At 61.4% G+C, this 27,866-nt stretch overlaps 1 protein-coding gene across 1 annotated transcript; it reads left to right on the top strand.

Moving 5' to 3' along the window:
* Window positions 1–1,797: 1,797 nt before the first annotated feature.
* LOC138068023 (adenylate cyclase type 10-like) lies at window positions 1,798–27,566 on the top strand. Its single transcript, XM_068952501.1, has 21 exons — window positions 1,798–1,807; window positions 5,006–5,047; window positions 12,290–12,391; window positions 13,177–13,281; window positions 13,845–13,883; window positions 14,235–14,378; window positions 14,677–14,879; window positions 15,648–15,677; window positions 15,853–16,044; window positions 16,286–16,407; window positions 16,823–16,899; window positions 17,242–17,431; window positions 18,475–18,527; window positions 18,947–19,032; window positions 19,637–19,702; window positions 20,286–20,372; window positions 20,783–21,066; window positions 21,442–21,523; window positions 26,637–26,735; window positions 27,222–27,305; window positions 27,558–27,566. Exons 1-21 carry the CDS (start codon window positions 1,798–1,800, stop codon window positions 27,564–27,566), a joined length of 2,106 nt encoding a protein of 701 aa, XP_068808602.1.
* The last annotated feature ends 300 nt before the right edge of the window (window positions 27,567–27,866 follow it).

The following is a 27,866-nucleotide window of genomic DNA, read 5'->3' as shown; positions in this document are numbered from 1 at the left end:
AAATACCCCTGAAAGCTGCTCTGCTCACATCTCTCATGCTGCCCTGCAACCATGTCTTGAGGCAACAATCGGCAGGGCAGCCCAAGTTTCTACCCTCAGCAACCCACTGCGCTGCAAGTCTCTGCAACAGCAGAGACCCTGCCAGCACCACCAGCCGCACCACAGCTGACCAGCACCAGGGGCCTCCGCGATGCTCTAGGGAACAAATGCAGCTGGCTCAGGCTCCCAGCCCAAATGCCCCACTCCTGACATTTGGCATGGCCTCAAAGGAAGGAACAAAGACACTGGGGTCCTAGTTGGTCGTCTTGATCTGCAGCACAGAAGCCAGCCTTTCCACACCCACGACAGCATTGTTGCTCCGCTTGGGAAGAGGTTTCAGGCTCCCGTTGGCTCCTCTGCCCAGCCCTGAAAAGAAAGACGGGCAGTTATGCCTGGGGACGCCCCATCGAGACCTCTCTTCATCCCCAGGGGACTTTCTTCCTGCCAATCTGCCAAGACAGGCACAAGCAGCAGGGAACGTCAGTAAAATATAGTCTTCAAGACCCACAAGAGCAATTGGAGATACAGCTGTCTGAAGACAGCAGAAGAGGAAGCAGGCCAGGAAGACAGGCAGCAAGGTTCAGTGCGCTCCAGCGGAATACCAAGTTCCCACTTCCCCGTGCCAGCGTCTGCTCTCCCTCCCTCTCTCCCCGATCTCAGTGATGCTCCGCCTCAACTTGTGCCAGCCTAAGACGAAGCCCCACTGTCCCGAACCTCCCCCGCTTCTAGGCCTCGACCCCAGGGGACCTGCTTTTGAGCCCTGCGTCAGTCCAGTGCTTGGTCAGTGGTGGCTGACTCCCTGCCCTTTCCCTCTGCAGGACAAGCACGTGCCAGAACCTTTCAAGGTCAGTCGCTCCAGGGACGGCTTGGCAACACCTCCCAGTAGGAATTACCCCCACACCTCCTCCAACCTGCTGCCACTGGACACAGCACGGAGACGAGCGGTTCTCACCTGTGGGCAGCCGGTGCCTAAACTCACCTTCTGCCTGGGGATGTCCCCGCTGCTGCTGGGAAGGGCAAGCCGCCCTGCCAGGGAGCCCAAGCCAGGGCAGGGGCAGTGGCAGGGGCAGGGCTGGAGGGAAGAAGGGCCAAGCCCCAAGCGCCAGCATCCTGCCGGGCACCCTTGGGCTGTGCCCAGCCAACTCTGGCCCCGGCAGAGCAATAGCAACAGGGCCAGGGCAGGGCGCTCGGGGCACCAGCACCTCAGCACTGCCAAGCCAGGACTGGGCCGGCCAAAGCCACACTCCCAGCATGCTCGGGGCAGCCTCACACCATGCTGGGAGAAGAACTGCCCTGGGGCAGCAGGGCCAGGCCAGGCAGAGGCCGGGCCCAGACCCCACCCTGGAGAGTAAGTTAGCTGCAACACCAGTCCCACGGCAGGCTGCTCCAAACAATTTGTTACTCCAAAAAAATCCTGACTCTTAGGCATCCTTAATTCTCGCCGGCCACGGGCAGGCCCAGCTCTCGTTCTTGCACCGCTTGTGCCCTTGCTGCGCCCCGGACACTCTCGACACTGACCGTTCTCCAAACGGGCACGCTTCCCTCAGCATCCAGACGCATGCAGAGCGCCACGGAAGGAAATCTAGAGCCATCGATGCCTCTCCAGACCTCTCCGCTCGAACCTGTCTCCGTCTCCGCTGGCATGCACAGCTTTTGCTCTCGGCCGGCCCTCGCTGTGGGCAAGCCATCGGCCCCCACCGACACGCAGAGGTCTCCATATGGCGCGGCATCGCTGCCTCTCCAATCCCACACCTAGCGATGGGCATGCGTATCGATACCTATCGATACGCATGCCCATCGCTAGGCACCGGTTCCGCTGGATCTGGCCTGGCCTCGCTAGCTTTCGCTCTTGCAGCACTTTTGCGAGGCCCCACACACTCTCACCACTGACCGGGCTCCCTCAGGCCACGCCTCGAGGAGTATCCGTTTCCAGACCGTTGCCTACGCAACAGCCTCCAGAGCTCTCCATCCCCACCATAGCCAGCCTTTCCTCTCGAGGTGGCTCAAGGGACAGAGGGTGGCCATGCACCGCAAGTGCGCGGCCTTCCTGGAGAGGCAAGCGCACAAGTGCCAGTGCTGCGGCGGAGGGGACTTTGTGGCCTTCCACCGCTTGGCCCTCGGCAGCGCCCAGGAGGCAGAGAGCTGCGACGACCGTGCCAGCGAACGCTGCTCGTCCAGCTGGGAGGCCTGGCTGCTCAGAAAGGAGGAGCTCAAGAGGGATGAGCTCCGTGCCACTCCGGGTATGCTAGCTGCCGTGCTTTGGAGCCTGGGCCCTGCGCGCTGTGCTTGCGCAATTAATGGAAGCGCTGCTCTGTCTCAAGCGCCGTGCGCAGAAGCGTTTTGCTGAAGCCTAGGGACGCTGTCAGCGCAGGGGAGAGGCTTCCCTAAGACTAGCTTAGTCCTCCACTGAGGCCAGCTGCACCAGCAGAGCCATGCTGTGGGCACAGCGTAGAGCCTCTGTGCCCCGGAACGCCCTCCTGCCTTTCCCCGGAATGACCGGAGAGCAGCCCATGTCCTTGCAGTGACAAGAGCCTTGCGGTGCACCCCCCGGCCCCGCAGGCTGAGGCGCCTTTCCTGGTGGGTGTGCTACGCTTGCCCAAAACATAACAGCCCTGCCGGGAAGGCAGCTCTCGGGGGAAGGGGCCAGGAAGAGAGCTGCCGTCGGTCCCTTTGACTCTGCTCTCCTCCCCTTTCGGATGGAGCATGGCAAGATGCAGCTCTTCCCGCGTGTGAGGTGAGGAAGCGTTTAACTCGTGCTTTGTTTCCAGGTAGTGCAAAATCTCTGCAGAAAGAGAAGAGCTTCTTGGAGGAGACTTTTCGGTGAGGAGAGCAGGTTTTGGTTCTGTTGGGAAGTCAGCGGGCTCAGGGTCTGCAGAGGGGGCAAGTGGAGTTTGCAGTTGTGCCTGCTGGCAGTGACTCTAGCTCAGGAAAGAGCTGGCCTGTTGGGTGGGAGCTGGGATGGGGTGGCCCTGGAGATGAGCCTCTTGGAGGAAGCCAGTGGGATCAGGGTGGTGATGGTCACGTTAGGGTGGAGCCAGCCCTGCCTTCCTAGCTGTAGGAGAGCAAAGTTGCGAGGTGTGCAGGGGCAAAGCAGCCAGCGGGAGCAGGGGGCGCTGCTGGAAGGTGGCAGAAAGGCCTGCTTGACTTCCTCCCTGTGGCCAAGAGCAGCGTTGCTCCAGAGCACGGTCAGCAAAGGCACCAACAGCATCGCGTGCTCGTGGAGCTTGTTACCGCTAAAGCCAAAGGAATGGTTTGCTAGGGCTTGAAAGGGGCGACGTTGCTCGTCGCCCCCGTTTTGCCCTGCCTGGCCTCGCTCGCCTTGGGCTCTGGGGCTACGGAGCGTGAGAAGACTGCTCAGCGCGCGCGGGTTGACGTCGCTGCAGTGGAAGAAAACGAATCCTGCGCCCAAGCGCCGTGTTAGTGAGTGGTACTGGCTTGCAGTCAGGGCAGAGCCACAGCTCTCGAGCGAGGAGGGAAGGCAAGAGCGGAAGGGAGGGAGGAGCACAGGGGGAAGACGGAGCAAGGATGGGGGGAGCCAGGCCACTCGGGGGTCGCCCGTGTCAACTGTAATGGGGAACGCTGCTGGGAAACTGTGGTTGTGATTGCGGGGGGCTGAAAGAAGAAGCGGCCAGCCCTCTGCACGCCCGGGAAGGCTGTGAAAGCCAGCGCTCCCGTATGACGCACGTGTGCACAGGGCCTTGCTTGTGCTGCGCTAGAATATGCTGTTGGTCTAGGCAGACGGAGCGGTATAGGTGATGCTAGCGTGTGTCGTCTCTCTGCGCGATCTTGTCTCTGAGTAGAGCGGCAGAGCAGTTTCTGGCCAGGACGGAACGCGTAGCTACGGTGCCCAGCAAGACCAAAGGGACGCCCGGTGGCGCGTGTGCCTGTGAATGCCGGGCCATTGTGGATTTGGTGCTTGTGCCGCTGGCTCACCACCACATGGCAATGGGCAACGATGCCAGAGCCCTTTATTACCTGCTGGAGTGCGCGGCTGCCTACTTGCACGTCTCCGACAACTACCTGGTGAGTCGCCCTGCTTGCCGGAGCCCACTGCACAAGGAGGCCTCTCAGTTGCCTTGTCCTGGGCAAGCCGATTTTGCCATTGCTCTAGGACGTGCCTCTGTGGGGACTTGGGGCTGAACCGCTGGCGTCAGAGGCAGGCTTCTCCCCCTGTTTGCCTCTCCTGGGGCAAGAGGAAGGCCCTTCTCTGCAGGGCAGAGAAGCAGGACCTTTGCACAAGGCGCACGCGCCAGGAGGTGGTGCGAAGGAGCACTCGTGCCCGTGGGCTGTGTTAGGGTGGGCATCGCCAGGGCCAGATGCGTGCCCTCCTCGGAGAGCTGCTGGAGGCACCTGGGAACGACGGGGCTGGATGCAGGCTCTGCACCGACGCTCACCTGCTCTCTGTGTGCTTGTTCCAAGGCCTTTTTGAACCTGAAGAAAGCAGAGGTTGTGAGGAGCTCAGCGGCTGAGAAAGCCGATGTGCCTACCTGCTTTGAAGAAGCCACCTTCCTGAGCCTGAAAGGGGAGGTAAAGTGCCAGGGAGGTTCTGAGGGCTCTGCTGGTGGGTGGAGTTGGACGCCTTTGTGGGGGGTGGCGGCAGCGGCGATAGGCCTGGCATTTTGAGGCACGGCCGCTACCAGCAGCCTTTCCCGTGAGCGCTTCAGCCTGCGGCCAAAAGCGGTCGAGGCCCTCGGCCTTGGTTCAGGCAGAGCCTGGAAACGCGGTGCGTGCTCAGTCGGAGCCCTTTGGGAGTGTCTGAAGAAGCCTTCTCCTGTGCAGGTCTGCTACAACATGGGCTGCATGGAGCTGGCAAAGAAGACGCTCAGCAAGGCATTGAGCCTGCTGAAGAGAAAATTCCCGCTCACCTCAGCTGGCGTCGTCTTCCAGTTTCTGCTGGAGAAGTCAGAGCATGCCTCCCACAGGAAGAACAAAGAGTCCTCCCTTCATCAAGGGGCAGGGTAAGAAGCCAAAGGGAAAGAGAAGGGAAGGAAGAGGCGTTTGCTGCGTGGTGCCAGGCACCTAGGCGCACACCTGCCTAGGCTTAAGGCCAGACTTTCCCTGAGCATAGGTGTTAGCATGGGGAAAGCTGCTGAGGGACCTGGAGGCTCCTGGGTGGGGGAGCGGGGACGTGTTGGCTCGTGGAGGGGTGGTGGGGGTGAGAGCAGAGAGATGTTCCCAGGGAGCACAGGCTGCAGAGGGAAAGGGAGCCGGCAGGGAGGAGCAGGACGTGGGCAGGGAGGGGTAAGTGGAGGGGAGGTGTGAGAAGGAGGAAGCTCAGGGGTTGCAGCCAGGTGCCAGGCTGCCGTAGAACAAGCCTTTTCCTCGCGGTGCCCAGCTTTGCTTCGCCCTCCCTGGGCTGTAGTGCCAACCCGTTCCTGCTAGCAGCGATCTTTCCCCGGTGGTGCTTCTTGGCTCTGCCGCTTCCATGCCTGCAGCCCGGCCTGCATCAGCTGCCGCCCTGCTGGGAGCAGGTGCAGCTGCCTCCTCTGTCGCCCTGCTTCCCCTGGCCCTGCCTGACCTGGCCCTGTGTAGCTAGTGGCTGTGGCCCAGCGGTTTCTCTTGTGTGGCAGGAGGGAGAGGCTGCCCTGGCTGTTCCGGCAGAGCCACTGCCTTTCCTTGCTGTGGCAGCTCTTCAGCCTGGAGGGCACTTGCAGCGGCCGGAGGCTCTCGCGCCTGGCAGCGCTCATGAAGGTCAACACGGCCGAGGAGTCGGAGGATGCGAGTCACGTGAGTGCCTCCTCTCTGCGGCAGCAGACGCGTTTCTGACATAGCTCCTTTCCCCTGGCCCGCCTAGAGTACCAGCAGGGTCTGCCCGGGGCGGCAAGAAGAGGCCAAACGCGACGGAGTGGTAGCCGTCCCTGAACTTTGCTTTACCAACTTCCAGCAGACGTGCGTTGCTCTTCTTCTTGGTAGTTGCTCTCATGGCGTTTGTTTCACCGTTGTAAGCGTTGGGCTGGTTGTGGCTTGAAGGCAGCACCCCGCTGGGGCCCTCGTCTCGCCGGGGCCGCACTTAGCAGCGGCAGTCCTCAGAACCGTTTGTCGTAGGGGTGAGAGCCCTGAGAGCAGAAGAGAAGAGAGAAGCTGGCCGTTGGGTTTCTGCCCTGAGCCGTCTAGGTCAGAGAATCACCCTGGCGACATTCAGTCTTGTACAGTCTCCTGTGTGGACCGTTTTAGATCCTGTTGTCCTACGTGGAATATGCGCGGTGCTGCCAGGACCTGGGCTGCCAGGAAGAGTGGCTGCAGTACGGGCGGGCGGCCATCCAGCTTAGCTGTGACGATGAGCTCTTTGGAGGAGGGGTATTAAAGGCCGCCAAATTTGCCCAGGCCCTGAGCCATCTGAACCTCAGCCTGGGGAATCTGCCCCTCTCTGTCGACGTAGGTACGTACTGCCCCCGCTGCCTGCGAGAAGGCATCTCCGCCAAGGGAGCCTGTGCGAGCCTGCTTGTTTTCTTGGCAGGCTATCGCGCCAGGAGCCTGTGCACGGAGCTGGAGAAGCCCGACCTGGACTGCGAGGTTCTCGCCACGCTCTTTGCGGCGCTCTTTCTGCAGATGAGGTAATGCTGCTGCGGGACAGACTGCTGGTTGCGCAGGGTCAGGGGGCCACCTGAGATCCTTCTTGTGTCATTCTCTGCGCGCAGCCAAGAGGGCTGCTTGGTTTCTTATTGGCTACTCGCTGGCTGTATGGACGCTGGTAAATTAAACAATGCCAAGGACCGTGGCTGGCTGTTTGGGAGCGTGAGTGTGTGCTGTGAAATTGCTGGAACAGTTGCTGGCTCGGTTCTGGCCCTTGCCAGGTAGCGCTTGCCGCAGGCAATTCCCAGGCCTGGTTCAGGAGCGAGCCTAGCGCAGGGAGGCGCTCGTTGTGTTTGGGGCGCTAGCCGTGTTTGGTTGGGCGGACGCGGGCCTTTCCATGCCACGCGGCACCGGTGCCCGAGACGGCAGTCGTCCAGGGGGAGGTCTGGAGAGGAGCAGTTTCTGAAGCAAACGCGTCGTCTGGGCGAGTGCGGAGGGCAGTGGGGAGCTGTGCGTGCTCTTTGGCCTGCTTTTCCTGACAAAGACTTGGATGGAAAGGGGAGTAGCTCTGCTGCTGGGCCAATGGGAAAGCACTGGCTGCATGGGAAGGATGCCTGAGTTTTGCTCCGGGGCTTGCCGTTTGGGCCGGGGTCCCTGAGGCCTTTCTCCGGAGACTTGTTGCCAAAAGAGGAACAACTGTCTGATGGAGAAACTCTGATGGCGTTGCCAGAAAGAGCAGCGCAGGGAGAGCGGGATGATGGGTAGGGGAGCGGGAAGCGTCCGGAGGTGGTGACTGGGATCCCAGCCCGCGCAGAGGCTCCCTGGAGGCTCGCTGTGTTCCTCCGCAGGTACCCAGAATGTGAGGAAGTGCTGCGCAGGCTCGAGAAGCAGGTGGCTGCAGAGCACAGCATCATTGGGCAGGCATGCTTCTTCTCCTGCTGCTTCGACCTGTTGCTTTACGCTGGTAAGTGCTCAGTGAGGAGGGCCCCCGAGAGCCAGGAGGCTTGCAAAGATGCTTTTTCTCCTGCTACAACACGGACGCCAGAGCCTCCAGCCATGCTTTCCCTTCCTGGGCCGAGTCCTGGGCCATTTGGCTCTGGGTGTGTCTTTGTCTGTCTTTCCTGCCTGCCCTGTCTTTGTTTGCATGTTCTACACGGGATCCCAGAGTGATTTCAAAATGCTGGCAATTTCCCTCTTTGCTTCCGGCGTTTTGAGATTCCCCTTTCTGAAACGTCTCCCCAGGCTCGCTCTGCTCTGGCTCCTGGGGAAGCGGGCACAGCAGTGCTGGGATGTGCCTGACCAGGAGGCATCTAACAGCCTACGCTCTGGAGTGGCTGTCGCTTGCTGGTCAATGGCAGCGTGTCTCTGCCAGCGCTCGAAAGCTGCTGAAGAAAAGGGACTAGATAGTTGTGTGGCGCTTGACTAGCCCTGAGGAGCTAGGCTAGAACTCCAGCCCTTGCCTTGTTCCTGTTTGGTTTTGCTTGCTCGCTGAGTGGTTGACCTGCCCAGAAATTCTCCAGCTGTGCTTGAGCTTTGTCCTGCTACGAATGCCCGAGGGAAAACAAGGCAGCGGAGGGCGGCACTGCTTCTCTGCGATGCATTTGTATTACAGGCTGGGAGTACAAGTCATTTGACGAGTGCAGGAGCTTCGTTGAGCAGAACGAAGCAAACCGCATCCTCAGCTCGCACAACAGCATCCTGCTTGGACTGTATTCGTCCCTGGCTCTTTGGTAAGTTGCAGAGGTGCTTAGAGTGGCGAGAGGCCCAGGCAGTGCTTCTGGCAGGGGAGGTGGGAGCTCTGGGCCTGTCGTGTCCCCCCCGTGCCCTGTCCAACAAGGCGGCCGTCGCTGGGGTGTAGAGTACTTGATCAAGTACTCTACAAAACGTGCGTGTGTGTGTGTGTGTGTGTGTGTGTGTGTTTCTCTCTGGATGGTGTAGGTTTGGAAGGCTTGGGCAGTGGGCCGACTTCCAGAAGCCCTTTGAAAAGGCCAAGAGGCTGCTGAAGAGAGCTGACGCCTCCGTTTTGGCCACCCAAGCATGCAGCCGGCTCCTGGAGTGCTACACGCTGGTGCTGCGGAACGACATTGAGCGCAGCTCGGCGAGGGCCCGGGAGAGCCGCAGCAGGGCTCTAAGGGTGAGGGAAGAGGAGGAGGGGGGTGTGCACGCTGTGAGGGGACTCTAGGGAAAGGTGTGTTGCGAGCAGCAGTGGATTGGCAAGGCCAGGGCGAAGCAGCCGCGCTGGGATGGAGCCAGGCTAGAGGCAGAGTGTAGTAGTGGGTTAGAGAGGAACATGGCAAGAGGCTGCTGCCCCATGGGGCGGCAGCAAGAGGTGGTAGAGAAGGCAGTGAGGTGACGGGGGTCTTCCTGGGCACGTGAGGATTCCCTTGTGGGAATGGGAATGGTCTGCAAGACAGGAGAAGAGACTTGCACAGCCATGAGCTAGCTAGTGAGCCCTGCTGAAATGCCCGCTGCATGTGAGGGCTTATGGCTCGGGAGAGACTTGTGTGGTATCTCAGCCTTGCTAGCTGCGTGCTCCTTGTGCCTTTGCGGCTGCTTTCCCCTTTGGGGAGTAGGTGCAGTCCTCAGTGCCGAGCCATCGCCCAGCTCGATGACTTCTGCTGACGTGCCTCTCCATTGTTCTCTCGGTAGCTTGCGGAAGAGGTTTTTGCTCGGTGCTCTACAAGCCCCGTCTTCTACCCCAGAGCCTACCATCTGAAAGCGTACGTTTTCTGCATGCTGGCTAACAAAGACCAGAGCCTGTTGTGCCTCAGGCAGGGCCTCCAAGCCTGTGAGGCGAATGGCAACCTCCTGGAGAAGACTTGGCTGGAGATGAGCGCTGTAAGTGGATCCCCTTTGCCTCTGAGTTGCTCCCTGGGCAGAGGTTTGGCATGCCCTAGGAGAAGGTGGCGCCCGCGGACTGTTCTCCGGCAGGTCCACGTAGGGAAAGCCCCCAGCGAGCTTCAGGAGCGTGTGCTGAAAGTCCTTGGCGAGCTGGTAGGGGCTGCTAGCCCTCCTCAGCAGGAGGGCAGTGGCAGCTGCGATGCCCTTCCCTCAGGAGGGGCTGGAAGGACACGCGAGGGAGCAGCATGTGCTGCAGCATGCCGCTCCTTCCCAGCATCTCTGCTGGGCTGGCTGAGGAGCGGTGGAGTGGAATCTCTGCCTCTCCCTTGAGCCAGCTCTGGGAGCCAGCCTGAACCTGTGAGGAGGCTTCCTTTGCGTTCCCTCTCCTTGCCCTCCCTGATAGGCTGTTGCAGCACGGCCAATTGGGTCATGGGTGGAAGAAGCTACTGCGAGAGGCCTCGCTTGCCTTCCCGGACGGCGACTGTGGCTCGGGGGACCTCCTGTTCTTCGCGGCTCTCACTTGGGCTTTTGTTTTCCTCAGGAGCGGTGGTTCACTGGCAAGGGCCCCGTGGGAGACTTGTGGCTGGACACAGCGCCACGTTTTCCCCAGCTGAAGCAAGCAAAGCCTCAAGTCGGTAGCTCCAGGTACCTGCTGAAGCTGCCAGCACGGCCGAGCGAGGATGCTCTTCCAGGGGTTAAATAAAGAAACACTGCCATCATCTCAGCGTTCTGTAGGGAGTCACAGACCACAGCAAGAGGACGCTGAAGGCGTGCCATGAGAGTCTCTGGCCTGTGGTTTATTGGGAAAGCTAGGCTGCGGGGAAGCCACCACCCCCGTTGCTAGTGCTCACAAGAGTCGAGGGCTGTCAAGCAGCGCGAGAAATTCTCTCCCCCTGGCCCTAGTGCAGTTGCCTGTGGCGCTGTGTAAGCGCTTGAGCCGGCTGCAGGAGGAGCTTGGCCCTGGTGTAGGGCCAAGTGGTTGCTGAGGTGGGGAGGGTGGGTGGGAGGGTGTTTTTCTGCAAGCGGGACTGGTTGGAAGTGTTCCCTAGTCAGAAAAGTCAACAGCACTAGCAGCCTCATCCTGTTGCCCTCTCTGGTTGATGCTGCTTAGTGGAGAATGGCTGTACGTGTGTGCATATAGATGTAGCCAAGAGGGATGCCCCTGTGGGCGAGGGCGCTGCTTGTGCTGGGGTCGGCCCAGCTCCCAGCTGAGCTTGCCTTGGGGAGCAGCCAGCCCTTGCTGCTCACTGGCAAGAGAGGGCATTGGGCTAGGCGTCGCCACGCTGCTGCGCGCTCTTCCTGAGGAGGCAGAGCAAGCCTGCTCGGTCGGCCTGCATCATCAGTCTCCCGTAGGGGTGACCGCTTTGCCTGCCTCGTGGGAAGGAGGAAGGAGGAAGCGTGTGAGCTGGGCTGGCAAGCAGCGTTCCGAACCTGGGCCTGGCTCGGTGTGTGTGCCTGGCTGTCGCCAGCAGGTTGCAGTTGTGTGTGTTCTGTGCAAGTGACTTGTGCTTGCTTGGGAGACTTTGGTGGGCCCCGAGGCAGCAGGGGGAGCCTTCTGGAGGCAAGAAGAGAGACCATCTTGGTAGCCTCTCTCTGAGGGCTGAGGCAGCAGGAAAGAAGGCAGGCTGGTTTCTGCTGCCAAGTGCTCTGCTGTTTGAGGTCAGCAGCACAAGGGCCCAGGCTCCTCTAAAGCCCCTGGTCCCCCAGGCCTGGGAGGGGCTGGTGCTCCCTCGCCTGGCCATTGCCTGAGGGAGAGGCACAGTCCGAGAGGGACACTGGAGGCTGCCTGGGCAAGCAGCCGCTGAGTGTCACCGTGTGCCAGGCACGCCAACTCGTGCAGCTGCTCCTCTGCGCGACTGGGGAGAAGGGCAGCTTTGGCGTGCGCGGAGCACGGCCTTGGCTGCTAGCCCTCGTCCCCCGTAGAGCCCGGCTCTCCTCAGTGCTGCTGCTTTGGTGGCAGGCAGTTGTGTGGCTCGGGGCAGCGGCTAAGGTGGACGGGGAGCTGCCTTTGCCTACGCGGAGGCAGAGGGCCGTGCGTGAGCCAGGGTGCCCAGCGTGGCTCTGTTTCCCTGGGGCATGCAAGGTTTACAACAGCGTTCTCACTCGGAGCAGGGACCTGGAGCTGCCTCCTGCTGCGGCTTTGGACTTTGTCTTGCCCTCTCTGATACGCCGGTGCGCCGTGGTCCTGGCCCAGCCCTGTCCATCTCCTCCCGGCCTCCCCCAGGAGCCGTGTGGATGGAGGTTGGCTGTGTCCCCCGCTGCCCCCCCACCCCCACCCCCCGCCGGGAAAGCCCCACTTCTTTTTGCAAAGAAATACAAGTCCTCCGAGCAGCCCCGGAAACGCCCAGCTGTGTGCTGCAGTGGCCGTGCTTTTGGGGAAGCCTGGGCTGCTGGCTGTCAGCACGTCTGTTAGGCCCTTTGCGCTTGGGAACGTGGGAAGCAGCTGCTGTTTCGGCCACGGGTGGAGGTCAGTCGCCGTGCGAGCCTCCTTCAGCTCTGTACGGGAGACAAGTGCGTCGCGCTAGCCACATCTGAGCAACCGGCTCGGCGTAAGGAGGGAGCGGGGGGGTAGCTTCCCGGCAGTTGCTGGGTAAGCGGTGCCTTGCCGAGGCTGTCACTGTTAGCCGGATCAGCGTAGGCGACAGTGGACAGGTAAATGATGACACGCGGACGATGTCACTGTGAGCCGACTGTGACCTCCCCCGGCCCCTTGGTGACAGAGGGCCAGCCGCGCCTCCCAAAGGCCAGTGCGCAACGCTGTGCAGTGGTGTCTGGTCGTCCTCCCTGGTGGGCACGGTGGGTCGTCTTGTACTGAGGTACCGCAGGTACCCCAGGGCGCTGACGATGTCTCGTGCCTGGGAGCGAAGGTCAAAGCACTGCTCAGAACTGGGGGAAGTAGCTGCTTACGTCCCCGACCTGCTTTTGTCTGAGGACTTGAAGCAGGAGAACCGTTGCGTTCAGAACTTCCACGGAGTGCTGCTCTTTGCGGATGTGTCAGGTGGGTCAAAGCGTTATGAGGGGCGGGCACAGAGGAGGAGTCACCGACCCGAGCCGTTGGGACTTAGCGGGCCTTTTGGAGCCCTGGTCGTCCCGCCTGTGGTAGAGAAGGGGTCAAAGGAGATGTCGTTTGCCGCTGAGGTCTTCCGCTTTGGGGAAGTAGCGCTCGGACGTAGCTGAGGTCACAGCCCGGGGGTGGTCTTTGCTGGCAGCAGCCCTGCGGCCTGCTTGTGGTCAGCCGTCTGCTCAGAGCAGTGTGCGTAGGGAGCCCTGAGGCTGCCGGAGCAGCAGCTTGGGCCCGCGCTGTTGCCTGCAGTGCTCTCTCTGGAGCTTTGGGGAGGTGTGAGGTGGGCCAGGCTCTGGCTCATGGAGGCCTGGGAGAGGAGGCCTGGCTGCCTTGCCTCCCCCTTGTTAGTCTTTGTCAGGGCCAACTTGGAGGAGCAGCTGCTGCGCAGAGGAGCTGGCTGGCCAGGTGCTGCGTTAGTTGGCAAAGGCCTCCTGGGCTTTCTAGCTAAGGGTGTTGCCTGGCTGTAGGCAAGAGGGGAGGCAGCCAGGGGACGTGCTGGAGGGTGGCAGCCAAGTGCAGGAGCGGGTAGGTGTGAGCATGGGGAAGGCGCCCGTCAGCGAGCGCTCAGAATGAGAGGGCTGTGCCCGCTGTCAGGGGCACGCCTGGGTTCTCCCGGAGCGTGGTGCTCTTGGCTGGCTGAAAGCGACGTGGAAAGTGCCAGGTCCTTCGGCCCTGTAGACGCGTCCTGATTTCTTTGTGCCTGTGTGTCCCTGTTGCAGGTTTCACTGCTCTGACAGAGAAATTCAGCCAGAGCATCAGCAAAGAGCGGGGTGCGGATGAGGTAGCGCAAACCCTCAATCGCTACATGGGTGACATTTTGGAGGGTAAGTGCCGTTCTGCAGGACTGTGTGGGATTGGGCCACGACGAGAGAGAGGTGCTGGGCAGCCTGCTGGGCAGCCTGCTGCTGCTGCCGCCTCCTCCTTGCGCGGGCTGGGGGTTCCTATGGGGCTGAGAGCCGCCAAGAGCAGCTGGGCTCTTCTGGCAGGTGCTTTCTGCTCCCCACAAAGACTAAGGAGGTGCCCGCTTTCTCAGCACCCACCCTTGGGCTTGTGGAGTGACCGCTGTTCAGTGATGGAGGAAGATTTTGCTGGTGTTGGGGCGCAGGGGGGAGCGGGGGCATCTAGCCAGTGTTAGTGCCCAAATGAGCTGGGGATGGGGGCGCTGACCAAAGTGTGCGTTCCCTTCCCTGGGGCCTTGTCACAGGGCACAGTAGCGTAGGTGCCAGGGCTGTGGTCCCTGTGAGCAGTGTAGCTGCTACGGTTGCTAAGTTGTGCCCCCAAAGCACCGCTGCTCTTGTGCTGCTCTCTGAGCAGAGCGGCTTGTCCTGCGGCCTTCCTGAAGAAGGCCTAGCTGCAACTCTTGTTGTGCTTTTTTTTTGCTCCGCAGAGCTGCTGGCTTTTGGTGGAGACATCTTGAAGTTTGCAGGTCCGTGTGCGTAAAAGAGACGTGGCCTCGTCTGCTGCAGCTGCAGACGAGCGCTAGGGGAGAGGGGAGAGAGAGCCGCGAGCTGGCAGAGCCCCGAGGGGTGGCTCTGCTGGCACGCAGGTGCCCAGGGGGAGCTGCCGTCCCGGGCCCTGGCGGCGTGGCTGCAGTTGTAGCTGGCGGGGCAGAGGGGGAGGTGTGCCTGTGGCCAGGGTGCCGTAGTTGAGGAGGAGGCCTTCACCCAAACGCGTTTTCCCTGGCACGCCTGCTGGCTTCCGCTGTCCCGGCAGGTGGGTGCAGGTCAGGGAGCGTCAGGTGTCACGAGAGCCGTCCCTGTCCCCTTGCTTTCCCCAGGGGATGCTGTGCTGGTGCTGTGGAGAGCAAAGCACGCGCAGCTGAGGGACACCATCAGCCTGGTGCTGCAGTGTAGCCAGCAAATCCAGGAGAAGTACAGGATCCGTGAGACGGACGTGGGTCTGAAGCTCCGACTGAAGATAGGTACGGGGAGTGCTGCGTTAGGCTGCTGCGCGTTCTCGGGCAGGCGTTCACGAGCTGCCTGCATGCAAAGTGAGCCGGTGGCTGGCCAAGGTGCCGGTGTGGGGCCCCCTGATTAGGACCCCCTCCCCGGCCACGATCAATCCTGAATCCATCAAGTGGGACGCCTGCGCTCGAAGCAGTTGAGCGGAAGAGCCTGGCTCCGGGGCTGAGCTTCAAAGCTGGCCTGGGAGGAGCTGAGCTGTGGCGGGCTGTGGAGCTAAAAATGCTCTCTGCATCAGTTGTGCTTGTCTCTCCCCAGGGATCTCTGCAGGGCATATGTCCCTCCTGACTGTTGGAGACAAAAAGCAGCAGCACTTCCTGATCCTTGGCCAGGCCGTGGGGGAAGTGTGGCAGGCCCAAAACCTTGCCAATGCAAGTGACGTGATCCTGTCAGCCAGCTGCTGGGAGCTCTGTAACCAGAACAAGATCAAGACCAAGAGACTCAAAGGCCAAAGCGCTGTGAAGGTGGGTGGGACGGCCTCTGGAGCAATTCTGAGGGCCTGGGCGTGGACGTGGCTGTGAGGGAGGAAGGTGCGAGAAGGGCGAGGAGACGCGCGTGCAGGGAGTTCTAGGTGTCGACGTAGGTGGGGAGCCGTAGCTGTTGGGGAGCAGTTTTGTCTCAGGGTTGTCTCTGGATTGCGCTGGGTGGCTTTGAAGAGGGGGTCAGGAGGCGCTGCAAGAGTCTGCCTCAACGGGTACTGTCCTCTGTGGGTCCTGGAGCTGTCCTTGAACGCGTTTTTGCACTGTGTGCCTTTAGGTTACAGGCATGGAACGGATGTCTCTGTCGGAACGCGAAGACATCTTCTCCAAGTTTACCCGAGCCCAGCTGAACTACAGTTCTCCTGAGGCGTCAGGTGAGGCCCATCTGTGGCTGCCCAGAAAGGTGGGGGCGGGCTTGTTCAGGGGCCAGCGAGGAACGCCCTCTGCCCTCTCCCCCTTGCAGTTAGCATTTGTGCCTTTGGCCCTGGGGCGCTTCAGCGGAGGCACTCGCTGCTTGCCCCTGCTTCCCGGGGCCTGCTCTGGCTGAGCACCTGCAGGAGGAAGAAATGTGCAACTGGAGGAGCCTTTCTCTCCCTGAGTTCCAGTGCCAGCCCCTGCTTTCCAACTGCTTTTCCCTAGGCAGGCTCGTAGTGCCGGCCTGCCAGTGACCGCCTGGATTTTCCTTCCCTAGGCATCCTGAGGCCTGCTGTTACCCTGGCCCCTCGGCATGCTCTGGGCAAGTTGCTGCGGAAGTACGTGCCCGCATCTGTTCTGAGGAAGGTATGGCCACAGCTGCCGGGAGCTGTGTTTTTTTTTTGCCCCGAGGGGAGGATTTCTTCCTCCCGCTGAGCGCGCGTGCTGCTGCCCACGTGTGGGCTCTTGCTTGGTGTTTGCTGGGGGCAGTCAGCTCTTGGGGAGAGCTGGCTGCTGAAGGTGTGCTGCTCTCGTCTTCCAGATTGATGACAGGCAGCCCCCGGACTACTTGTGCGAGCTACGGCCGGTCACCTGCCTCTTTGTCAAGCTGCAGTTTGCTGCCGATGTCAACTTAACGCAGATCTGCAAGGCTATCCAGGACAGCAGCGTGATGATGTTGGGGATCCTCCGTCCTCACAAGGGCGAGATCAACAAAATCTCCATGTTTGATAAAGTGAGTGTGGGGGAGGAGCCCACCGCGCAAAAGTGTGGGCAGCAAACGAGAGGGCAGTGGCTCTCTCGGTCTACTGAGCAGTGGGGAAAGGAGAAGCAGCTCTGCCTCGGCGCTGGGATCAGCACCCTCTGGCTGGGGGTTGCCCTGAAGCTCTGCTGCTCTGGGCAGAGGCTCGACTCGCACGGCACGAGCCGTTTGCCGTAGGCGTTGTCGCAAGCTGTGCTGCCCCTGTCCTTGGCAGGGCTGCACGTTCCTGTGCGTGTTTGGGCTCCCTGGAGAGAAGCTGCCCGACGAAAGCGTTCACGCCTTGGAAAGCGCTGTTCAAATCTCCAAGGCGTGCTCCTCGAGGCCTAGGAAAATCGAGTGAGTGGGGAGGCGCGTTGCCCGGGACTGCGCGGGGGAAGGAGGCAGGGATGGTTTCTCAGCGAGACGTGCCCTCTAGCTTGGCCTCCTCTGTCCCTGGGAGGAAGGAGACAGTGCCCTGAGAGGTGCCCCTCTTGCCCGCGCCGAGGAGGCGTGCTGTGGCCGGCTGGAGTCAGGGACTTTCCGCCCGTCCCAGCTGTGAGGCCTCAGGGGAAGGGTTGAAAACTGCCTGGCTGCTCTCGGGAGCCCCTTTCACCTGGGGGCGTTACGCTGCGGAGCTCTGCAGGTCCCCGAGGTCTGCCCTGCCAGGGCGGGAGGTGGTGCGAGGGGAGCTGGGTGAAGGGGTGAAGGTAGGCGGGCAGGCAGGCCTGTGCGCGGGCGCTGCTGAACGCCTGTCGCTCTCCGTGTGTGTCAGGGCCGTGTCTGTCGGGGTTACCAGCGGGACGGTGTTCTGCGGAGTCGTAGGCCATCGCGTGAGGCACGAATACACAGGTACGAGGGGTTTGGCTGAGGAGCGGGCGGCTGGGCTGGCTCTGTTCAGCCGGAGCAGCGTGTCAAAGGAAGAGGCAGAGCGGCAGGCAACACCCTGTTGCCCGTACGTGCTGGGCTGGGACGAGGCCTTGGCCTGTGTCCTGTGTCGTGTGGGGAATGAGGGAGGCAGGGCGGGCGTCGCTGCGGTGCAGGGGACCAGGCTCAGAGCCTTGTTGTTCCTGTTGGTTGTGCTGCCTACGGTTTGGGGCTTGCCTGTGCTGGAGGCGATGCAGCCGTTGGCGGTGAAGGGTGGAGCGGGTTGGTTTCATAGGTAGGTGAATGCGTGCTCTCTCTGTGTGGCAGTCATTGGCCAGAAGGTGAATCTGGCAGCCCGGCTGATGGAGCACTACCCTGGGCTGGTGTCCTGTGACGCAGCGACGTACGCAGCCTCTAGGCTGCCCCGATGGTGCTTCGAGGAGCTGCCGGAGGCAAAGATGAAGGGGGTGGTCGATCCTGGCCCCGTGTATCAATACCTGGGGGTGTCGGCGAAGTGGTGAGTGTCCTGTTTGAGCGGGCTGGTTGGGGGCAGGGTGGCACACAGGCTCCAGTCCTGGTCCGCCAAGAGGAGTTGTGCAGAGCTGGCCCCCGCCCACACCCCCCATCGCGGGGGCTGAGAAGATGGAAAGGCAGAGCACGGGTATGCTTTTGGCCTGCCTACGCTGGTGCCTCCTGCTGTAAGGAGACGGGGAGTGATGCCGGAGGGGTGGAGAAGGCTTTTAGGTGTCCGTAGGCACAGAGGGGCCTTGCAGCCCCTGTCCAAAGGGCTTCCAGCTGTGCTTTCTGCCCTGTGCTTGCTCCATTGCGCGCAAGACTAACGCAGTGGCAATTCTGCCCCAGGGAGGTGTTCTCCCAGCTGCTTCTGAGCATGAAGCTCCCGGAAAGCTTTTGGTCAGGCCAGGACTCAGTTCCTGAGTGCCTCCTGGTGAAAGTTCAGGTGTTCCCCTGGGCCAGGGTTTGGCATCCTCTTTGGAGGCCGTTTGGAAGGTTGACGTTGCCGTCCCCTTGCAACTTCAGAAGAACTCGAGCCCAAGGTGCCTGGTGCTTGGCACCTTGGCCCAAGAAGTGACCCTTGTCGTCCTGTTGCACGTCGTGGCTTGAAGTGTTTTTTCTTGCCCGTCTTTGCCTTGACAGCCGCTGTTGCAGGGCCCCGCTTCTCGAAAGCGCTGCCTGTGAGCAAAGGCCGGGGGACCAGAGACTTGTTTGGCTTGTCCTGCGGGGTGCAGCAGTGTGCTAGCCAGTGGCACTGCCTGGCTTCTTGCTCGTGTCTCTGCTTCCTTGGGCTTTGGCCCGTGGTGCTCGAGTCTTGATGCTGTCTGGTGTCCCACTGTGGCCGTTGGGCTTCTTCCTGGCTGCAGCTTTGCTAGTGCTCGTTTGGTGTTTGCGCTCTCTGCTGGGCCAGTGGGAGCGTGGGCAGGATTCGCTCCGGCTGGAAAGAAGAGCGGGTCCCCGGGAGCGCACCCTCAGCTCCACGCGTGGCTCTACGTCCTCCAGCTTCTGCCTACTTCATTGGCTTTTGTTTTTCTCTTCCCCCGCTAGCAGGTTTGGCATGGATGTTACGAAGGAGAGGCCCAGCTATTCCGCGTTGCTCGGTAGGTGGAGAACGCCTTGGCCTGCCGAAGGCCAATTTGTTGCCGTCGGTACCTGTTCCGCTCTGGGAACGCAGAAGCTTTTGCGAGGGATGGTGTTGCCTGGCGTGGCCCTAAGGGTTTGGTGCATACCTTGGCTCCTAGCTGGTTGCTGTCTTTGGGGTTGGGCTACAGCTAGAGGTGGGGAGCAGGGTGAGGCGTGCGCTGGATGCTGCCTGCCGTGCTGCATAGCTAGTGTGGCGGGACCTTTCCAGTGTGCAGTTGCTCACAGCCTCAGGGCTAAAGCGATGGCCGTATTTGGGATTGGGGAGGAGATTTCCTTGGGTCTGACTGACCCGCTGCGGCGGCAAGAGAGAAGGGTGCCGACGGCTGTTTGCTTTTCGGCTCGCTGCAACAGCTCGCTTTCTTGTTTGCCTTCCCAGGTCGGGAGGAGGAGATTGCCCTCTTTGAAAGTCACTTGAAAGCCTATGTGGATAAGAAAGCAAGCCACATCGTGGCGTTGGAGGGCGTAACGGGCTCTGGAAAGAGCCATTTACTTACGGAGCTTGCCTCTTTAGGCCAGGCTGCTGGGCTCAGGTGAGTGTTGCTGACCGGGACCTGTGGAAGGCTTTTGCTGCCCAGCCGCTGATGTCCGTGGGCTGCTGGAGCCCCTCTGCCCTCTGCCCGGGTGCGTGGCCCTTGGACTGCAGCATCCCTGCAAGGCCTGCAGGAGCTGCTGCTGAGGAGCAGCTGTGTGCCCTCCTGCTCCCTCTTGAGGGAGCTAGAGGTGGCTGCTGGAGCCACTGCTGTTGAGCTTCCTTCTTTGGGCCAGGCCCCAAGCAAAGTAGAGCCCGAGCTCAGTCAGGGCTTTGGCCGTAGCCGCGGACCCAAGAGAAGAAAGCCAAGTGGCCCTAGATTCCGCCTCTGCCCTAGAGCTTAGTGTGAGAAGCCTGCGGCTGCTTGGGTCCCTCTCTGAATCTCAGTGCCTTTTGCTTCTGCATGGCAGGGTAGTGGCTGTGGAAGCGCTGGAGCTCAACCTGAAGCAGGTCTACTCTGCCATGCGCATGGTGCTGGCTGTGGCCATGGGCCTGCAGGCCTGTAAATCGTGCAGTGCCAGAGAGCTCGCCCTGCAGGAAAAGCTCCAAGGGCTGGTGGAAGAGAGCAGCTACTGCCTCCTCAATGCGCCTTTCGTCGTTAAGGTGAGAGCGAGAGGCCTGTGTGGCCGTGGCGAAGGCCTGCTTGTGAGGCGTCCTGTGGCTGTTGTGGTTGGGACACTGTGCTGGGGAGTGGGCTTAGCTCCCTGGTGGGAGCAGCAGGAAGGTAGCACAGGCTGGGCTTCTGTTTGTGGGTCCAAAGAGGGGGGCGAGGGGGCCCCTTGTTAGGGGTGAGTGCAGGTGCCAGGCTGCTGCAGGCAGTTGCCGGTGTCTTGCTCAGCAGCCTGGAAAGGGCATTGCAGAGAGGCTTTGAGAGGGGGCTGATGAGCTGGTGCTGAGTTCCCTGGTGCGTGAGCAGCGTGCTCCCTCGCGCGATTGCCACGGCGAGGGAAGAAGCTCTTCTCCCCCCTCATGCCTCCCTGCAAGAGCTCTGCCAGAGACCCTCAGCAGAGGGCCTCCGTTGTAGGCTCCCGGTGACGTGCGCGCTGCGTCTCCTCTCCACTGTGTGGGGGAGAGGTAAGATGCTGAGGGCAGCAGAGGCGTTTTGCTCGCTTGGACTTGCGTGGTGGGCAGGTGTGCTGAACCGCCCTGAGAGGCTGTTTCTCTGTGACTCTGCTTTTCTGGCCAGTTTCCCCTGTCGGAGAAGGTGTCCAAGATGAGCAGCGCTCAAAGGACAACGGAACTGGAGTTGGTTTTTAAGAAAGTGCTACAGAAGGTGAGCCGTTCTCCCCATGCTGGGTCCGAGAAGGAAAGCAAGGCCGCAGGCTGAGGGCTCTGCGGGAGAGTGGTGGGAGCTGGTGGGAGGACAGTGTAGCGGAGTCCTTGCCCTGCAGAGGCTAAACTGCCCGTGCCATGCCCCCTGATAACTTTCCTCCTGTTGGAGGAAGCTGGAGGGCATGTGCTCCGGAGGAGGAGGAACGGTGTCTTTCCGTGCCACCGTGCCCGAGAGACCTTAAGAGTCTCGGAGCACGGAAGAGCGGGTGAGATTCTGAACAAAGAGGTAGCTGGGGAGAGGAGAGCGACTTCTGCGCGTCCTCTGTGTGGGGAGAGGCCGGCCAAAGTTTGTCCTGTGGAAGATGCTTGAGAATCCCTCAGAATCCACCCAGACCAACGTGCTGGTTTCAGATCGTTGAAGACGAGCTTGTCCTGTTTGTCATCGACAACGCGCACTACATCGACTCTGCCTCCTGGGCTGTTATGTCGCATGTGCTGAGAGATGTCCCGCTCTTTGTGGTCCTGGGCTTTGCTCCTGCTCGCTACGGAAGACAGAGGCTCTGCGAAGCTGCAGCAGACATCATGAAGTTGCAGCAAACGACCCACGTTCATCTGGGAGAGCTGAAAGCTTCAGCTGTTGTGCAGAAAGCCTGCCGGGAGCTGGGAGTTGTCAGCGTGCCCAGGGAGCTAGAGATGTAAGTCCCAGGCGGGGCCTCGGAGCTCTTCCCGAGGGCTTGACCCTCTGCAGAGGGCAGGAGGGAACGAAGATGGTGGGGCCCCATGGTGGGGGCGATTTGCTGGGGCCGAGGCTCTCACTGGTGCCGGGGAGCATCTAGGCTGTTGGGGCCAGGAGAGACGAGGCTTGCAGCTCTGTGCCTTGGGCACTGTGCGCGACTCTTTTCCTGCGCGTTCCAGCAACCGCTGTATCTTCCGGGCAGCTCAGATGCCAAAGGCAGTGGGAGTGCTGGCCTGTTCAAAAGGGAGGTGTAGCTGTGGCAAAGATGCTGGTGTGAAGCGTGTCCCACCTTGCTTTGCCTGTGTCAGGCCCTGCTGGATCTGCTCCTTTCCAGGTTCCTGATGCAGAGAAGCTACGGGATCCCATATTACTGCGAGGAACTGCTGAGCGACCTTAAGCGCCACGACATGCTCTTGTTCCAGCTGCTGCGGGAGGGCGAGAAAATGGAGGACAAGTGGGAGGGCCTCTTCAGTAAGCACCGTTGTGGCTGACGGCCTGGTTGCTGTGGCGCATCTTCCAGAGCACGTTGTTGCCCTGGGCTTCCCCTGTGAAGCTGGCCCAGGCTGGTGTTGCAGCAGTAGAGGCCTTGGCCTGGCTCAGGCGTGGGCTCCTGCATGCCTTGCTGCTGGGCTAGCCTAAGCACAGGCTGGGGAGTTTGGGTGGCTTTGTGGTACTGCTGTAAGACCTGCCCGGGGGGGATGAATGCTAAAGGGTGGAAGATGGAGGGCAAGCAGGAGGTGACGGCCTGAATCGTCTCCCTTTGAAAATCGCTTCACGCTGCTCTCTTGCTCCGCTCAGCTTCTGTAAGGGAGGCTTCCCCTGCCGCAGCCTCCTGGAGCTCCAGCACGGGGAAGGAGCGCAGGGTGTGCACCATCAGACCTGACGTGAACCTGCAGAGCATCGTGCTTCCCTCCACCTTGAAAGGTGAGGGGCCGAGCCCCGCCGCGGCGGCTGGCGGCTGCACGGAGGTTCTTTCCCGGGGCATGGGCTAGAGAGAGGCTGGGTGTCTGTGTGCCCTGGGTTGCGACTGCCCAAGGGGTTTGGTCCCTAGGAAAGAAGGCTACAAATGTAGCGTCTGGTGTGGTGAAGCTAAGGCAGCCTCGGCAGCCTCAGGCTTGGGAGAGGGCAAGAGAGAGAGCTGTGGCTTGTTTTTGACAGGGATTGCGCTGGCTGAGGTGGACAGCATGAAGCCCTCGGAGCGGATGGTCTTGAAGTGCGCAGCCGTCATTGGGCCGACGTTTACCACCGAGCTGCTGTTTCGCCTCCTTCCCAGGTGGACCAGGACCAAGATGAACAAGGCGTTGAATGTCCTGGTGAGAGGCAACATCTTGAAGTGGCTGAACGCTGGGAAGGTGCCAGAAGGCAGCAGTGTTGCCACCGAGGGGTCCGCCACCTCTCTGGAGGAAGAGAGCGGTAAGTGGTGATAATGCGCCCCCGGGATAATGCGTGGTAGGCTCCTGCTGCTCCGGGCTGTGTGCCTGGCGGGGCTCGCCAGGGCACGCTGCACTGCCCCCTCCGGTGGTGTGTAATGGGCCAAACGGCTGGCCTTGCTTCTGCTGCCAGCAGCCTCGGCAGCTGCTTGCGGGGGTGCAGCTGAAGGCTGTGCGTTGGGAGGGAGAGCAGGGCGGTAGCCTGTTGCGCAGGCGGTGCTGGTGTCGGCAAGGCAAGCGGGTCCCTTTCAGCCTAGCGCTGCGCGGCTCCGAGGGCAGGAGCGCTGGTTTCCTGCCAAGGATCCACGCCAAGGCCTGTCTTTCGTGCCCCGGCTGTGGCCCCAGCTGTGGCTGATGTGAAGCCCCGTTGCCTTTCAGGGGCCCAGAAGCGGTGCTTGGGCGAGACCGAGAAGACCGCGAGGCTGCAGTCTGGCGTCCTGACCTTCTGCGCCCCGCTGCTGCGGGAGGCTGCCTACGAGCTGTGGCCCAAGGGACAGAGGGTGGCCATGCACCGCAAGTGCGCGGCCTTCCTGGAGAGGCAAGCGCACAAGTGCCAGTGCTGCGGCGGAGGGGACTTTGTGGCCTTCCACCGCTTGGCCCTCGGCAGCGCCCAGGAGGCAGAGAGCTGCGACGACCGTGCCAGCGAACGCTGCTCGTCCAGCTGGGAGGCCTGGCTGCTCAGAAAGGAGGAGCTCAAGAGGGATGAGCTCCGTGCCACTCCGGGTATGCTAGCTGCCGTGCTTTGGAGCCTGGGCCCTGCGCGCTGTGCTTGCGCAATTAATGGAAGCGCTGCTCTGTCTCAAGCGCCGTGCGCAGAAGCGTTTTGCTGAAGCCTAGGGACGCTGTCAGCGCAGGGGAGAGGCTTCCCTAAGACTAGCTTAGTCCTCCACTGAGGCCAGCTGCACCAGCAGAGCCATGCTGTGGGCACAGCGTAGAGCCTCTGTGCCCCGGAACGCCCTCCTGCCTTTCCCCGGAATGACCGGAGAGCAGCCCATGTCCTTGCAGTGACAAGAGCCTTGCGGTGCACCCCCCGGCCCCGCAGGCTGAGGCGCCTTTCCTGGTGGGTGTGCTACGCTTGCCCAAAACATAACAGCCCTGCCGGGAAGGCAGCTCTCGGGGGAAGGGGCCAGGAAGAGAGCTGCCGTCGGTCCCTTTGACTCTGCTCTCCTCCCCTTTCGGATGGAGCATGGCAAGATGCAGCTCTTCCCGCGTGTGAGGTGAGGAAGCGTTTAACTCGTGCTTTGTTTCCAGGTAGTGCAAAATCTCTGCAGAAAGAGAAGAGCTTCTTGGAGGAGACTTTTCGGTGAGGAGAGCAGGTTTTGGTTCTGTTGGGAAGTCAGCGGGCTCAGGGTCTGCAGAGGGGGCAAGTGGAGTTTGCAGTTGTGCCTGCTGGCAGTGACTCTAGCTCAGGAAAGAGCTGGCCTGTTGGGTGGGAGCTGGGATGGGGTGGCCCTGGAGATGAGCCTCTTGGAGGAAGCCAGTGGGATCAGGGTGGTGATGGTCACGTTAGGGTGGAGCCAGCCCTGCCTTCCTAGCTGTAGGAGAGCAAAGTTGCGAGGTGTGCAGGGGCAAAGCAGCCAGCGGGAGCAGGGGGCGCTGCTGGAAGGTGGCAGAAAGGCCTGCTTGACTTCCTCCCTGTGGCCAAGAGCAGCGTTGCTCCAGAGCACGGTCAGCAAAGGCACCAACAGCATCGCGTGCTCGTGGAGCTTGTTACCGCTAAAGCCAAAGGAATGGTTTGCTAGGGCTTGAAAGGGGCGACGTTGCTCGTCGCCCCCGTTTTGCCCTGCCTGGCCTCGCTCGCCTTGGGCTCTGGGGCTACGGAGCGTGAGAAGACTGCTCAGCGCGCGCGGGTTGACGTCGCTGCAGTGGAAGAAAACGAATCCTGCGCCCAAGCGCCGTGTTAGTGAGTGGTACTGGCTTGCAGTCAGGGCAGAGCCACAGCTCTCGAGCGAGGAGGGAAGGCAAGAGCGGAAGGGAGGGAGGAGCACAGGGGGAAGACGGAGCAAGGATGGGGGGAGCCAGGCCACTCGGGGGTCGCCCGTGTCAACTGTAATGGGGAACGCTGCTGGGAAACTGTGGTTGTGATTGCGGGGGGCTGAAAGAAGAAGCGGCCAGCCCTCTGCACGCCCGGGAAGGCTGTGAAAGCCAGCGCTCCCGTATGACGCACGTGTGCACAGGGCCTTGCTTGTGCTGCGCTAGAATATGCTGTTGGTCTAGGCAGACGGAGCGGTATAGGTGATGCTAGCGTGTGTCATCTCTCTGCGCGATCTTGTCTCTGAGTAGAGCGGCAGAGCAGTTTCTGGCCAGGACGGAACGCGTAGCTACGGTGCCCAGCAAGACCAAAGGGACGCCCGGTGGCGCGTGTGCCTGTGAATGCCGGGCCATTGTGGATTTGGTGCTTGTGCCGCTGGCTCACCACCACATGGCAATGGGCAACGATGCCAGAGCCCTTTATTACCTGCTGGAGTGCGCGGCTGCCTACTTGCACGTCTCCGACAACTACCTGGTGAGTCGCCCTGCTTGCCGGAGCCCACTGCACAAGGAGGCCTCTCAGTTGCCTTGTCCTGGGCAAGCCGATTTTGCCATTGCTCTAGGACGTGCCTCTGTGGGGACTTGGGGCTGAACCGCTGGCGTCAGAGGCAGGCTTCTCCCCCTGTTTGCCTCTCCTGGGGCAAGGGAGGCAGGGCAGAGAAGCAGGACCTTTGCACAAGGCGCACGCGCCAGGAGGTGGTGCGAAGGAGCACTCGTGCCCGTGGGCTGTGTTAGGGTGGGCATCGCCAGGGCCAGATGCGTGCCCTCCTCGGAGAGCTGCTGGAGGCACCTGGGAACGACGGGGCTGGATGCAGGCTCTGCACCGACGCTCACCTGCTCTCTGTGTGCTTGTTCCAAGGCCTTTTTGAACCTGAAGAAAGCAGAGGTTGTGAGGAGCTCAGCGGCTGAGAAAGCCGATGTGCCTACCTGCTTTGAAGAAGCCACCTTCCTGAGCCTGAAAGGGGAGGTAAAGTGCCAGGGAGGTTCTGAGGGCTCTGCTGGTGGGTGGAGTTGGACGCCTTTGTGGGGGGTGGCGGCAGCGGCGATAGGCCTGGCATTTTGAGGCACGGCCGCTACCAGCAGCCTTTCCCGTGAGCGCTTCAGCCTGCGGCCAAAAGCGGTCGAGGCCCTCGGCCTTGGTTCAGGCAGAGCCTGGAAATGCGGTGCGTGCTCAGTCGGAGCCCTTTGGGAGTGTCTGAAGAAGCCTTCTCCTGTGCAGGTCTGCTACAACATGGGCTGCATGGAGCTGGCAAAGAAGACGCTCAGCAAGGCATTGAGCCTGCTGAAGAGAAAATTCCCGCTCACCTCAGCTGGTGTCGTCTTCCAGTTTCTGCTGGAGAAGTCAGAGCATGCCTCCCACAGGAAGAACAAAGAGTCCTCCCTTCATCAAGGGGCAGGGTAAGAAGCCAAAGGGAAAGAGAAGGGAAGGAAGAGGCGTTTGCTGCGTGGTGCCGGGCACCTAGGCGCACACCTGCCTAGGCTTAAGGCCAGACTTTCCCTGAGCATAGGTGTTAGCACGGGGAAAGCTGCTGAGGGACCTGGAGGCTCCTGGGTGGGGGAGCGGGCACGTGTTGGCTCGTGGAGGGGTGGTGGGGGTGAGAGCAGAGAGATGTTCCCAGGGAGCACAGGCTGCAGAGGGAAAGGGAGCCGGCAGGGAGGAGCAGGACGTGGGCAGGGAGGGGTAAGTGGAGGGGAGGTGTGAGAAGGAGGAAGCTCAGGGGTTGCCGCCAGGTGCCAGGCTGCCGTAGAACAAGCCTTTTCCTCGCGGTGCCCAGCTTTGCTTCGCCCTCCCTGGGCTGTAGTGCCAACCCGTTCCTGCTAGCAGCGATCTTTCCCCGGTGGTGCTTCTTGGCTCTGCCGCTTCCATGCCTGCAGCCCGGCCTGCATCAGCTGCCGCCCTGCTGGGAGCAGGTGCAGCTGCCTCCTCTGTCGCCCTGCTTCCCCTGGCCCTGCCTGACCTGGCCCTGTGTAGCTAGTGGCTGTGGCCCAGCGGTTTCTCTTGTGTGGCAGGAGGGAGAGGCTGCCCTGGCTGTTCCGGCAGAGCCACTGCCTTTCCTTGCTGCGGCAGCTCTTCAGCCTGGAGGGCACTTGCAGCGGCCGGAGGCTCTCGCGCCTGGCAGCGCTCATGAAGGTCAACACAGCCGAGGAGTCGGAGGATGCGAGTCACGTGAGTGCCTCCTCTCTGCGGCAGCAGACGCGTTTCTGACATAGCTCCTTTCCCCTGGCCCGCCTAGAGTACCAGCAGGGTCTGCCCGGGGCGGCAAGAAGAGGCCAAACGCGACGGAGTGGTAGCCGTCCCTGAACTTTGCTTTACCAACTTCCAGCAGACGTGCGTTGCTCTTCTTCTTGGTAGTTGCTCTCATGGCGTTTGTTTCACCGTTGTAAGCGTTGGGCTGGTTGTGGCTTGAAGGCAGCACCCCGCTGGGGCCCTCGTCTCGCCGCGGCCGCACTTAGCAGCGGCAGTCCTCAGAACCATTTGTCGTAGGGGTGAGAGCCCTGAGAGCAGAAGAGAAGAGAGAAGCTGGCCGTTGGGTTTCTGCCCTGAGCCGTCTAGGCCAGAGAATCACCCTGGCGACATTCAGTCTTGTACAGTCTCCTGTGTGGACCGTTTTAGATCCTGTTGTCCTACGTGGAATATGCGCGGTGCTGCCAGGACCTGGGCTGCCAGGAAGAGTGGCTGCAGTACGGGCGGGCGGCCATCCAGCTTAGCTGTGACGACGAGCTCTTTGGAGGAGGGGTATTAAAGGCTGCCAAATTTGCCCAGGCCCTGAGCCATCTGAACCTCAGCCTGGGGAATCTGCCCCTCTCTGTCGACGTAGGTACGTACTGCCCCCGCTGCCTGCGAGAAGGCATCTCCGCCAAGGGAGCCTGTGCGAGCCTGCTTGCTTTCTTGGCAGGCTATCGCGCCAGGAGCCTGTGCACGGAGCTGGAGAAGCCCGACCTGGACTGCGAGGTTCTCGCCACGCTCTTTGCGGCGCTCTTTCTGCAGATGAGGTAATGCTGCTGCGGGACAGACTGCTGGTTGCGCAGGGTCAGGGGGCCACCTGAGATCCTTCTTGTGTCATTCTCTGCGCGCAGCCAAGAGGGCTGCTTGGTTTCTTATTGGCTACTCACTGGCTGTATGGACGCTGGTAAATTAAACAATGCCAAGGACCGTGGCTGGCTGTTTGGGAGCGTGAGTGTGTGCTGTGAAATTGCTGGAACAGTTGCTGGCTCGGTTCTGGCCCTTGCCAGGTAGCGCTTGCCGCAGGCAATTCCCAGGCCTGGTTCAGGAGCGAGCCTAGCGCAGGGAGGCGCT

Source organism: Struthio camelus, chromosome 8, assembly GCF_040807025.1.
Source record: "Struthio camelus isolate bStrCam1 chromosome 8, bStrCam1.hap1, whole genome shotgun sequence".
NCBI classification, from domain to species: domain Eukaryota; kingdom Metazoa; phylum Chordata; class Aves; order Struthioniformes; family Struthionidae; genus Struthio; species Struthio camelus.
The sequence above is the reverse complement of the archived record's forward strand: the minus strand, read 5'-3'. Positions and strand labels throughout refer to the sequence as shown.

What these genes read in the sequence shown, in the direction of transcription:
- LOC138068023 (XM_068952501.1), top strand. An exon ending in AAATCTCCATGTTTGATAAA is followed by an intron (nt 16,045 to 16,285) that starts GTGAGTGTGGGG and finishes TGTCCTTGGCAG; the next exon opens with GGCTGCACGTTCCTGTGCGT. An exon ending in AGTCGGAGGATGCGAGTCAC is followed by an intron (nt 26,736 to 27,221) that starts GTGAGTGCCTCC and finishes CGGTGCTGCCAG; the next exon opens with GACCTGGGCTGCCAGGAAGA.